Source organism: Gossypium hirsutum, chromosome A02, assembly GCF_007990345.1.
Source record: "Gossypium hirsutum isolate 1008001.06 chromosome A02, Gossypium_hirsutum_v2.1, whole genome shotgun sequence".
Lineage (NCBI taxonomy): Eukaryota > Viridiplantae > Streptophyta > Magnoliopsida > Malvales > Malvaceae > Gossypium > Gossypium hirsutum.
The window spans coordinates 51188291-51202253 of NC_053425.1; the positions used below are offsets into that span (position 1 = coordinate 51188291).

The 13963-nt window shown below is 39.0% G+C and overlaps 1 protein-coding gene and 1 non-coding gene across 2 annotated transcripts; both read left to right on the forward strand.

Annotated features, from left to right (window-relative positions):
- The first annotated feature begins 6311 nt into the window (after nucleotides 1-6311).
- Nucleotides 6312-6418, forward strand: LOC121216796 (small nucleolar RNA R71). The gene has a single exon (XR_005913016.1). It is a non-coding gene; the product is annotated as a small nucleolar RNA R71 (small nucleolar RNA).
- A 6801-nt stretch (nucleotides 6419-13219) lies between these two features.
- Nucleotides 13220-13618, forward strand: LOC107936076 (uncharacterized). The gene has a single exon (XM_016868726.1). It carries the CDS (start codon nucleotides 13220-13222, stop codon nucleotides 13616-13618), a length of 399 nt encoding a protein of 132 aa, XP_016724215.1.
- Nucleotides 13619-13963: the final 345 nt, after the last annotated feature.

The window sequence follows — 13963 nt, forward strand, 5'->3', positions numbered from 1 at the left end:
GCATGTCCCAGACATGTCATACTCTGGCACTCATCTCTGTGCCGATGCCATGTCCCAGACATGGTCTTACACTGGCCCTCATAATGTGGCTGATGCATGTCCCAGACCTGTCTTAAACTAGCCCTCGTCTGGATGCCGATGCCATGTCCCAGACATGGTCTTACACTGGCGCACAAATCACCCAATGTCTTGGCACGAATATCCAGTTCATATCCTAAGGTTTCAATGGGATATTTCTACTATCTCAAATATTACAAGGCATTATCAATTTATACCTTAACAACTCGTACAATATCAATTCAAATTCAATATGAATACAAGTATTAACAGCGTAGTTGTATTATTTACATACAACTTACCTCGGTTTACAAAAAGTTCTTGACTAGTCGGCTTATTCGGATTGCTTGGCTTTGCCCCGGTCTAGGCTCGGTTTTGACAAATCTTGATCTATAATAACAATATGCATCCATTTAGTCACTAAACACAATTAGGCATTCATAAATTCACAACTTTGGTAAAATGACCATTTTGCCCTTAGGCCTTGGCAAAATGACCATTTTACCCCTATGCCCAGAAATGGATTTTTATTGAATTTCTTCGTATTTCAAGCCTAGCTAAACTCTTTTTACTAATAGAGAAATCCTAATTTCTCACTATTTCACACACTAACCACCTCTTTTGCAACTTATGCAAAATAGTCCCTTTAGGTGTTTTCATGTTAACATCTTTCCTAAAAGTTGTTTATAACACAACTAGGACTCATATTCTTCCATTAAAAAAAACTCAGCATATATCACAAATACATCCATGGCAACATCCTAAACTCTTGACTATTTTGTAAGATATCACCATCATTTGAAAGCTCATGCTTAAAGGGTCTCAAAAATGTAAAAATCATTAAGAGAAACTATCAAAATCACTTCCTTATGTGTGCTTCAAGTTGCTGAAATTTCAATCTCTTAAACCCTAAATATTTGCTGATATTTTCGGCTAAGAAGGGAGAAAAGATGATAGCTCTTTCCTTCTTTTTCTTTTTCTTTTATTAAAAATGAAACTAGTCAAAATTGGTGACCTAAGCTTCACCTAACTTTGAAAATTTTGTCTCCCCTCACTCCATGGCCGGCTAAAAAAATTAAAAAGGATGTAATTGCCCTTTAAAAGCCCTTAATTTTGATTCTCTAGCTATTTAACACATTTAGGCACTAAAATGTAACTTTTGCCTTTTATGCGATTTAGCGATTTTTCGAAATTGGATTAGAAATCGCTAAAATTAACTTACCAAAATTTACATGCACTTATATAATCATAGCATAACCTCAAAAAATAATAAAAATAATTTTCTAACTTCGAATTTTTGGTTCGAGACCACTGTTCTGACTAGGCCCTAAATCGGGTTGTTACATAAATAACCTCCCCACACTTAAGATGTACATTGTCCGCAATGTATAGAGATAGATAATAGCAATATAAGCATACTATCAGAAGAGAGGGAGAGAAGCGAAACTGCCCTGAATTTTGATGTAATCCTTGGAAGAGCGCAAGCAAGAATTGTGGAGAAAACTGAATAAAAGGCATGATTTTGAGTTACTAATAAGAAAATAAACACCATTGTGGAAGAGAATTAAGGGATTGCTTGATAATCATTATAAAGATAAACATGGTTCAGAATAGAAAATATAAGTCTTCAAAAATAAATAAGAGACAAAATAGAATTAAAATTAATAAAAATAAAAATAAAAGTAAAATAAATGGACTCCAAGGTCCTCATCATCAGATGCCTCGTGGGTCGACGGTGTCGAAGGAGAGATGTGGAGGTGGTGGCAAATCTATCGTAGAGTGGCATCGATGTTGTCAAACCGCTCAAAGCACTGCTGCTCAAAGCGAGTGAATCGCTCAGATAAATCTATCAAAGTGGCAGTAGGAGGTCGGTGACTTGGTGGCGGTGGTGGGGGTGGCTCCTTGTGAAGGGAAGGGACATTATCAGTAATGTCCTCTCGCTTATCCTGGTCATTGGACTGAACAAGTCTGTACTGAGGGGGGTCGAATCCACGGCGTCACTCTATCATTCTCATGTGGATCATGCTAGATGTTCCTTGAGGAGACATCTGGCTACTAGTGTGAGTGTCGATGACATCTCTAGAGTGTCGAAGAGGCCGAAGTGTTGAGCTAGGTGAGTCACGTAGGGTCCAAGGAAAATGGGACCCCTCCTATGGTGATCCGTCTAGTGGTGAAAAGCGAGGGTGATAAAATAAGCTAAGTCAAATACATGACCACTCGCCATGCTCCATAAGAAGTAAGCATCGGTGGTGCTAAAAATGCCGGTGCTCTCTCTCCTCTCAGTCAAGGTATGAGCCAAGATAGCATGGAGTAACGTAGTGCTGGTGGAAGAGAAGTTGCCTTTGAGCGACTTGCGTCATAGGGAACAGTACTCGCCATAAGGTCTGTCGAACAGCAAGAGGGCGAGTAGTGTTTGTGCCGGTGAAGTTGTAAAAAATTATCGGAAGCCATGAACTCCTCCGTGTAAAGGCCCAAAGCAGCTCCAAACTCTGGTACACTCATGTGCGTTATGAGTCCATCAAGTGTAAAAATGATAGTACCAGCCTTGTCATGTGTATTCATTACATTCTGTAGATGGATTGTAGTGCAAAACTCCAAGGTCAGCTCCGAATAGGTGGGCTCGATGATTGTAAAGAATCGACCCCACGGGGCAGTATCGAGATGGAATCGAATAAGGTGAGCAAGGTGGACCTACTCTAAAGCGGCCCAATCAATACAATGTCTCACTCCTAATGGTCGTACTCGAAAAAGCTGAAATAGGTCATCTTGTGGGCCTGATGAGAATCGAAGTAGAGGATGATAAGCTTTGGTCGGGACGCTCGAGGAGGTTGCTCCAAGACCCTTCCGCTTTTTTGAAGAAGGGAAATCAATTTTCTTACCTCTTGTGTTTGTCATGGTATTCCTGAAAATAACAGAAGTCAAAAAGTATAAAATATTTAATTGAAAGTCAAAGGAAAAAAATAGCATCAAAGTAAAAATAAAACTATACCCTTAAAAAGAATATCTCCAAATACTAATTAAAGCAAAGACTAGCATAATAGGGATATAGTCATAGCATTAAGGAATAGGAGAAAAAAAAAACTCATGGAAAACATTTAACTAAATAGATGAATGCAAACACATGAGAATATGAATAATATCAAAAGCAATAAAATATGCAAAACAAAGAACAAAATTGAAAGAGTCAGAGAAACAAAACATAAAAAGAAAAAAGAAAAATCAAAATGATAATAATAAAAAATATGATGAAGACTTCTAAAATTAAATTAAGGCAAATTTCCTAAGATTATAATGGGTTAACAATTAAGAAATAACAAATAACCCAAGAAATAAAGAAACAAATAAGTGAACTAAAATAAAAATTGAGGTATGGGGAAAAGAGGGAACCACGGTGGTGCTGCCGGCGGTGGACGGTGCTAGTGTGACTAAGGAGGCCACGCCCGTATGGGGGCTGGTGTGGGCTGATGGTGGTGATTGGGGGAGGACACGGGCATGGGGGGTGAGGCCGTGTGGTGCACTGTGGGGTGGAGTTGTGGGTATGATGAAGAGTTGAAAAGGAAAAGAAAATGGAAGGAAGAGATGGGGGCAGGAAGAAAATAAAAGAAAAGAAGAAAGGAGAGCTAAGGATGGCCGGTCAGTGAGGGAGGGAGGCTGCGGCGGCTAGGGTTTAGGTGGAATAAATTTTGAGAGGAAGAAGAAGGAAGTGTTAGGTTTGGGGGGTTTAAAAAGGGGGACACGTTCGTGTGAGGCCCGTGTTAGCCACACGACCGTGTCACACGCCCGTGTGGATCGTTGTGTTTATCGTGAAATTTTTATTGCCCAATCGTCACACGGCCTAGGGACACGCCCATGTGTCTAGGCTGTGTGGTGCACACAGTCGCGTCGTACGGCTGTGTGCCATGTCATTCGCTTTTCCCACGCCCGTGTGGTATCCCACACGCTCGTGTGTCCGAACACACGACCGTGTGCCTTGCCCATGTGGCACCCTGACTTATTTAAAATTTGAAAATTTAGCTCTAGTTTTCACACGGCCGTGTGGATCAAATTCATGGCCATGTGGCTTGATACTTGGGGAATTTTTAGCCCTGTTTCCACATGGCCAAGGACACGCCCGTGTGTCCAGGCCTTGTGGGCCACTATACTTGCACAAAAACACTAAAAATAGCTAAAATAAACTAGTTAGTGGTGTTAGTGCTGGGGTTGCCTCCTGAGAAGCACTTCTTTAGAGTCTAAGCTCGACTTACCTCTCATTCGCATGATTACAGCAGATCACAGAGTCAAGACTCCTCTTTCTCACTATCAATTCTATTATCCACATAAAGTTTAAGTCGAGTATTATTTACCTTAAAAGTACCAAATTGAGAATGATTTACCCCGACTGTACCATATGGGGAAACATTTAGTACTGTGAAGGGAGGGCTTCGTTTGTATTAAGCTCTAAAATAGCAATTCGGGGGTCCTTTTCATCTAACAATACTTTATCCCGAACCTTAATTTGCGTTGCTTCATCCCTACGCTTATCGAGGTGTCGCTTTGATTCGTCGTGTGCTTTTGATTTCTCCTTGACATGTGTTCACCATTCGTCTAGTTCATCGATCTGAAGCCTTCATTCTTCATGAGTCGCTCTATTTTTGTTGCATGGATTAGAATGAGGCTCCATCATGTTCTTCCTAGGGGAGTCTTGCAAAGGAGTTTGAGTTGCAACATTATTCAAGTTAATAGAACTTAAACAATCGTCTCGATTACAAGATATTTTTGCAGAATCATGAGCTTGAAGCTTAATCGTGTCATCACCTACACGAAGAATCAATTCACCTGTGCCAATGTCAATGATAGTTCTAGCAGTTGCTAAAAAGGGCCTTCCTAAAATTAAAGGTACGTCACTATCCTCATCCATGTCTAAGACAACAAAGTCAACTGGGAATATAAATTTATCAATTTTGACCAGCACGTCTTCAATAATACCTCTAGGAAATGTAATTATTTTATCTGCTAATTAAATGCTCATCCTAGTTTTTTTGGGTTTCCTAAGACCGAGTTGTTTAAAAATTTTATAGGGCATGACATTAATACTTGCCCCTATATCAGCCAAAGCATTGTTAACGTTTAAACTACCAATTAAGCAAGGAATTGTAAAACTCCATGGATCCTTCAGTTTGTTGGGTAGCTTATTTTGTAAAATGGCTGAGCAAACTGCGTTTAATTCCATATGCGATGTATCATCTAACTTTTGTTTATTTGTTAAAAGCTCCTTTAAAAATTTAACCGCATTTGGCATCTGTGAAAGAGCTTCAATAAATGGTAAGTTAATATGTAATTTCTTTAACAATTTAAGGAATTTACCAAATTGTTCGTCTGTGTGATCTTTCCTTGTCACACTGGGGTATGGCATACGAGGTTTATATTCTCTACCTACTGGTTTTTGCTTACTGTGGTCCACCTCATCCTTTCCTTTACTTACCATAAATGCTTGCCTCGGTTCTGGTTCAGGTTCAACTAACCCTTCTTTATCTCGAATAACAATCGCATTAAGTTTCTCCCTTGGGTTAGTTTCAATATTACTCGGCAAGCTACCTTGTGGTCATTCAGAAATCATCTTTGCCAACTGGCCTATTTGATTCTCGAGCCCTTGGATTGATGCTTGCTAATTTTTAAGAGCTGTCTCGGTGTTTTGGAATGGAAACCGCGATAAATTTCATTAGCTTCTTCTCAAGGTTCAGCTTCTTTTCCTACTGGTAAGATGGTTGTTGAAAACCTGGAGGATGTTGTGGTCTTTGATTTCCTTGACCACCCTAAGAGAAATTGGGATGGTTCCTCCAACCAGCATTATAAGTGTTACTATACGGGTTATTTTGAGGTCTAGAATTATTATTACCCATTTAATGGACTTGTTCCTCCTTGGTGGTAGGGTTGAAAGATTGATAATCTGTGTTATGTACTCCTCCTCCATTTGAATCACACCTTATCACTGGATGTACCTGAGTAGAACCATACAAACCATCAATCATTTTATTTAAAAGTTCTACCAAGTTAGATAGCATAATGATTGTGTTGAGGTTGAAAACACCAGTAGCTTTCGTCAGCTTCGTTTCATGACTTGCCATTGATAGTTATTCAGTGACATCTCTTTAATAAATTCATAAGCCTCTTCAGGTGTTTTGTTGTTGAATGTTCCACTGGCGGCTACGCCGATAAGTTGCCTTGTTAAGGGGTTCACACCATTGTAAAAGGTCTGAACCTGCAGCTATAGAGGTAACCCATGGCGAGGGCACCTTCTTAATAAGTCCTTGTATCTCTCCCATGCATCATAAAGAGTTTCTAAATCCATGTACACAAAAGAAGAGATATCATTTCTCAATTTAGCAGTTTTTGCCGGCAGAAAATATTTAAGTAAAATCTTTTCCGTCATTTGTTCCCAAGTAGTGATTGACCCTTGTGGTAACGAGTTTAACCACTGTTTAGCTTTGTTCCTTAATGAGAATGGAAAAAACCGAAGGCGAATGGCATCATCAAAAACGCCATTGATCTTAAAAGTGTCGCAGAGTTCCAGAAAATTTGCTAAATGAGTATTTGGATCCTCGTCCTGCAAACCATCAAACTGAATAAACTGTTGTATCATTTGAATCGTGTTAGGTTTCAGTTCAAATTTTTTTACAGCAATAGCAGGTCTAACTATACTCGATTCAGCTCCTATTAAAGTAGGTTTAGCTTAATCATACATAGTATGAGGAGTAGGATGCTGATTTACTGGGTTTGTAGCAACCACAGGAGGTAACGGATTATTTTGATTATCAACCATCTCCTCGGTTGTGGTTTGAATATCGTCTTCTTACCATTCCTCTGTGTATCGTAGGCTTCTCCTTATTTATCTTCGGTTTTTGTGAGTTATGCATTTCGATCTAACTATAAAAAAGTAGAGGTCCTGACGGGTTTCTTCTAGTCATAAACTATAAAAACCTGCCAGAAGTAAATAAAAGAAAATTTAGTAATTTAAGCAAAATTAAAAATAAAGTTGCAATAAAAATAAAAAATGGCTAAAGTAATAAGAATTAAGCGTTCCTAATATCTTAGTCCCCGGCAACGATGCCAAAAATTTGACTTAAGGCAAGCGCACCTATCGAACAGTAGTATAGTTATGGTGAGACTGGAAAAATCATATCCACAAGGACTAAAAGTACTAGTAATTACTACCTTTTTATTATCTAGCCTAAAAATTAAGAGAATGTTTACCTAAAACTAATTATCTAATTAACTATGATTACGATAAAGATTAAGGTTGAAAAATACTTTTGAAAAATCGATTGAGAAGACAATACCCAAGAAAGAATCCACCTAGACTTCACTTATTACCTTTGAATTAGACGATTTATTCACTTGACTTATTCCGTAGAAATCCCTGATTTATGTTAATATCCCTTTTGAGACTAAAAACAATTGACTCTAGGTTGATTAATTAAAATCTCTTTCTAATTAAAACCCCTATAGTGGCATTAACTCGATCTATGGATTCCCTTATTAGATTTGACTCTAATCTGGCAGATTTATGGCGTCCTATCTCTAGGATTGCATGCAACTCCGCTTAATTATGAATGATCTACTCTTAAACAAGGACTTTTCTTCCACAGAATAAGCACATCAAAAACCTGAATTAATATCTTGGAATATTAAAGCAAGGATTAAAACTCACAATTAAGAATAAGAACAAATATTTATCATATAAATCAAAAAGTAAAAGATTCGTCTTAGGTGTCATCTCCCTTAGGTATTTAGGGAGTTTAGTTCATGATAATTATGGAAAACTTCTCAAAGTATGAAAAACAAAAAAACATAAAGAAACCCAAAGAACTTCGAGGAAATTGGATGGAAATCTTCAGTCTTGATGTAGATCCCGCCTCCGAGGTGATTCTGATGGCTGTTCTTGAGTACTTCCCTGCCTTTTACTCTGTGTGTCCCCTTTAATACTCTTCTAGGGTGTTTATATAGGCTTTCGAAGGCCCAAAAAAGCCCAAAATTATCTTTCTCCTAGTAGAACTAGACTTGGGCTCGGCAGGGACACGACCGTTTGCCACGCCTGTGTAAAGGTGTTCAGGCCGTGTGCAATTCTGACTTGGATTAATGTCGACATGGCAATGACACAAGGGCGTGTGGTATACCCATGTGTCACACAAGGGCGTGTGGATCACCCGTGTGGAAGTGCCTAGGCCGTGTGTCATGTTGAATTAGGCCCATTTTATCCATTTTTGGCCTGTTTCTTGCTCTTTTGCTATCCTAAGCTGTCTTGAGTATGAAACATGAAATTAAATGATTAGGAGCATCAAATTCAAAGAAACCAAGGAAAAATCATCCATAAATATGCCAAGTATAGGGTAAAAATATGTATATATTATGGTTTATCAGTTACATTCAAAATTAACGATGTTTAATTACTTAAAGACTTACCTCGAATATCAATGAACAATATTAATCGATTATTCGACTATTTTGGTCTTCCCCTGATCCAAATCCATTTTTCTCTTTTCTTGATCTAAATTAACATAAATTAAACTTATTTAATCAAATTTTCAATCAAATTCATTCAAAAACACATAAATGGACAAATTGTACTTTTGCCCAAACATTTTACACTTTTAGCAATTTAATCCAAAATTGACAAAACACAAAACAACCATAATTTTCCCATGCCATGCTTAGGCCGAATACTCCCCATACACATACAAGTCCTCACATTTCGTTTATTTCACAATTTAGTCCCTTAATTAAATACTTTGCAATTTAACCCTATTTACTCAATTTCATCAAAATTTCAATACAAAAACTTGTTAATCCATCACATAACTTTTATTTAACATCATCAAACATAAAATTCACCAAGCTATCAACAATGGTAAAACTGAAAATATACATCAAAATCCAATTCAAGCATGGGTCGGATAATACTCAAATCAACGATCTAAAAAACGTAAAAATTATCAAAAACTGAAACAAAACATACCTTAATCTAGCCAAAACTCTTGCTGAAACCTATCTTGGTGTTTTTATTTTATTTCTTTGATATATTCGGCCAAACTAAGATGATAATGACATTATTTTATGTTTTATTTTAACATATAATAACATTTAATCTAATTACCTAATTAACCTTTGTTAGAATTTTATAATATCATTTATTCCATGTCCATTGCCGTCCATTTAGCTTAATAGTGGCCCAATTACAACATATAAGCTTCATATTATGAAGACATTAACAATTTAGTCTTCATACATTAAACTATCAAGTTTTTATTTTACACGATTAAGCCCTTTTTTTAAATCGGGCATCCAAATGATAAAATTTTAAAACGAAAATTTAGCACGCACAAATTCACATATTATAAATTCCAAAAATAATTTTAAAAATATTTTTCTAACTCGAATTCATGGTCTCGAAACCACCGTTCTAATTAGGGTCTAAACAGGCTGTCACAGTACTTAGGCCGACCGGTTAACATGGGATTTCTTTAAGGTGTCTTTCTAAGGGAAATATGTGGGTGAAAGTTATGTGGATGCCCAAAGAAGGGAACTTTTAAGCTTGACCCAGGGGAATAAATCTGTGGTAGAATATGAGGCAGAGTTCTTACGACTTAGCCGTTATGCTCGTGAGACAGTGGCGATTGAATATGAACACTGTGTGCATTTCGAGGATGGCCTTTGAGATGAATTACGAGTCTTGGTAGCTCCATAGAGGGAGCGGGATTTAGCTGCCCTCATAGAAAAGACGAAGATCGCCGAGGATGTGAAGCGCTCTGAGCGCGAGAACGGAGAAAAGGATAGGGGCAGAAATAAGAGGGATTCAGGGTCCTCAGGTTCGTTTGGTGGATATAAAAAGAGGGCCATGTTTGATGGGCTGGTCCGAGCTGGGGTTCTTATTGCGAGATCACAGCCTTGTGCAGATTGTGGGAGGCATCACTTGGGTTAGTGCTAGAAGAAGATTGGGGCATGTTTCAGATGTGGGTCTATGGAGCATCAAGTTAAGATTGTCCTCAGAGACCTATTCAGATGCAAGCTACAGGACAAGGTTATGTATAGCCAGCGAAAGGTGTTCAATAGCCACCGAGAGGCCGTGGTCAGGCCAGAGGAGGAAATGGTATAGGACGAGGTTGTGGAGCACCAGACAGAGGTGCTGGTAATACTGAAGCGAGGCAGACAGCTCTAGTAAATGTTGCACGTCGCCGAGAGGACAGAGTAGGCCTAGATGTTATAATCGATACGTTCTTAATCCATAATGTACCTTATACTTCTTTGATCGTTATTAGGGCTACGCACTCATATATTGCATGCACTGTGTCTGAAACCTAGGGTATCTTGTGTGTAAGTACTGTTTGTGAGATGACTGTGATAAGTCCACTAGGACAGTCAGTAAGGGTAGATAAGTGGTTCAGGAATGTGCCCCTAGAGGTCTAAGGAGTAATTTTTCTAGAAGATTTGATAGAGCTACCGTTTGGTGAATTTAACCTTATCTTGGGGATGGATTGGCTGGTTAAATATTGTGCAAGTTTGGATTGTGTTACTAAGCGTATGGTGTTGAAGACTACTGAGGATGAGGAGGTGGTTATGATTGGGGAGCGAAGAAATTATCTATCAAATGGAATCTCTGCACTGAAGGTTGAGAAATATGTTCGTAAAGGTTGTGATGCATTTTTAACCTATATTGGTGTATCAGATTCTGAGGGTTCTTCGGTCGAAGGTATTAGATTTATTAAGGATTTTCCTGATGTATTTTCTGATAAACTTCTGGGGTTGCCTCCGAGCTGTGAGGTTGAGTTTGGTATTAAGCTTCTGTCGGGGACAGCTCCAGTGTCCATCGCCCCTTATAGGATGGCACCGAAGGAGCTGGTGGAGTTGAAAGCCCAAATTCAAGAACCATTGGATAGAGGGTTTATTCGACCTAGTATGTCTCCTTGGGGAGCACCAGTGTTATTCGTGAAGAAGAAGGATGGATATTTGCATATGTGCATCGACTATCGACAGTTGAACAAACTAACTATCAAGAATAAGTACCCTTTTACTGAGGATAGACGATTTATTTGATCAGCTGCGTGGAGCTTTAGTTTTCTCCAAAATAGATCTTCGTTCTGGGTATCATCAGTTGAGAGTTAAAAAGAATGATGTATACAAGATAGCGTTTAGGACTCGTTATGGTCATTATGAGTTCCTAGTGATGTCGTTTGGGCTGACGAATGCACCAGCTGCCTTTATGGATTTGATGAACTGAGTGTTCCAACACTATCTGGATCAGTTCATGATAGTATTTATAGATGATATTCTGGTGTATTTAGGAACTGAGGAAGAACATGATGCGCATCTCCGTGTTGTTCTACAGATTTTGAGGGAGAAGCAGTTATACGCTAAATTCAGCAAATGTAAGTTCTAGTTGCACGAAGTGACATTTTTAGGTCACGTGGTATCAGCCGAGGGGGTTAGGGTTGATCATCCAAAAACTGAAGCTATTCTGGATAGGAAACCACCTAAGACCGTATCTCAGATTTGAAGTTTGCTAGGTCTGGCTGAATATTACAGAGGTTTTGTGGAGGGGTTTTCACTAATTTTTGCACCTCTGACTAAGTTACTATAGAAAAGAATACCATTTGATTGGACTGTTAGTCAGCAATAAAGTTTTGAGAAACTAAAAAAGGTTCTGACTGAGGCCCCTGTTTTGGGATAGCCAGAATCTGGGAAGGAATTCACTATTTTTAGCGATGTATCGCACGTTGGTTTAGGCTGTGTGTTGATACAAGAGGGTAAGGTGATTGCTTACGCGTCTCGTCAGCTTAAAACCCATGAAGCAAATTACCCTTCGTATGATTTGGAGTTAGCCGCGGTGGTTTTTGCTCTAAAAATCTGGAGGAATTACTTGTACAGTGAGAAGTGTATCATTTACACTGATCATAAAAGCCTTAAGTATCTCCTCACTAAGAAGGAGTTGAATCTTAGGTAGCGAAGGTGGATAGAGCTGCTCAAGGATTATGACTGCTCAATTGAATACCATCCTGGTACGACTAACGTGGTAGCTGATGCACTGAGCCGTAAGGCTGTAGCTGATTTAAGAGCGATGTTTGCTCGTCTCAGCTTACTTGATGATTGTAGTTTGTTGGCTGAGTTGCAAGTTAAACTAACATGGACTGAGCAGATTAGGGGTAAGCAGTTGATGGATGGGTCATTGGGTCCTCGTTATCGACAAGTTGAGAATGGGGAGATTTCAAATTTTGGACTGAATAGTGAAGGGGTATTGTGTTTTCGTGGGAGAGTCTGTGTACCGAAGGATTCTGAACTGAGACAGTCTATACTGCAAGAGGATCATGGTAGTCCATATGCTATGCATCCTGACGGAAAAAAGTTATACCGAGATCTTTGTGAGCTGTACTGGTGGCCAAGACTTAAGCGCGAAGTTATTAATTTTGCAAGTAAGTGTTTGACATGCCAGCAAGTTAAGGCTGAGCATCAACTACCTTTAGGCTTATTGCAGCCAGTTAAAATTTCACTCTGGAAGTGGGAGAGGGTAACCATGGATTTTGTGAGTGGGTTGCCCTTAACGCCTACTAAGAAGGATTCGGTATGGGTTACTGTAGACCAATTGACTAAATCTGCCCATTTTATATCGGTCTGTACTGATTATTCGCTGCAGAAGTTGGCTAGGTTATATGTGGCTGAGATTGTGAGACTGCATGGGGTATCAATTTCTATTATATTTGATAGGGATCCTCGATTCACATCTTGGTTTTGGAAGAAGTTACACGAGGCACTTGATACAAGGTTGGACTTTAGTATTGTATTCCATCTTCAGACAGACGTTCAGTCAGAGAGGGTGATTCAGATACTAGAAGACATGCTAAGAAGTTGTGCAGTTGATTTTTGAGGCAGTTGGGAAGACTACGTGCCATTAGCGGAGTTCGTATATAATAATAGCTACTAGTTCAACATTCAGATGGCACCGTTTGAAGCATTATATGGTCGTAGGTGTCGTACTCCTACTTGTTGGACTGAGTTAGGTGAGCGATTAACTCTAGGGCCTGAAATAGTTTTTGATACTAAAGACAATGTAAGGCTAATTCGAGATCGTTTAAAGACAGTGTCAGATAGATAGAAGTCATATGTAGACTTGAAATGTTAGGAGATTGAGTACTCTATGGGGGATTATGTCTTTATTAAAGTCTTACCATGGAAGAAGATTCTGATGTTTGGACGGCAGGACAAGCTAAGCCCTAGGTTCATTGGGCCTTATCATATACTGAAGCATATGGGACCGATCACATATCAATTTGACTTGCCTCCAGAGTTGGACCGAATTCATGATGTATTCCACGTTTCCTTGCTAAGGCGTTATCACTTTGATCCCACACATATTGTACCAGTCAAGGAGATCGAGGTTAGACCAGATCTGACCTTCGAGGAGGAACTAGTGCAGATATTGGATTGTAAGGTCAAGATACTAAGGAGGAAATCTATTCCACTAGTTAAAGTAGTTTGGCATAATCATAGCTCAAAGGAAGCCACGTGGGAACCTAAGAAGGCTAGGCGACAATAATACCCTTATCTTTTCTGATCAGGTAAATTTCGAGGTTGAAATTTCTTTAAGGGGGTAGAGTTGTAACGCCCTAAAAATTTGGAGTCTTTAATTTTGTACTATCTGACACAAATTACATGTTTGCTTTACTGGCTTAGTGATTTGAGTAGGTTTGGGAGTGTTTGAGAAGCTTGGGTTCAAGTCTTGGCTTTTGCAAAAGTTTTAGTATTGCTCTTAAATGAATCTGGACACTATCACTTAGGCATTATAAATAACACTGCTTGCTTTATGACACAAAGAGAGCGTGTGGTCTAGTGGCAAGGTGGAGTGTTGTTTCTGCTGGGGGACCTGAGTTCGAGTCCTGGG

What these genes read in the sequence shown, in the direction of transcription:
- LOC107936076 (XM_016868726.1), top strand. Translation starts at nt 13,220, where the DNA reads ATGGGGGATTATGTCTTTATTAAAGTCTTACCATGGAAGAAGATTCTG.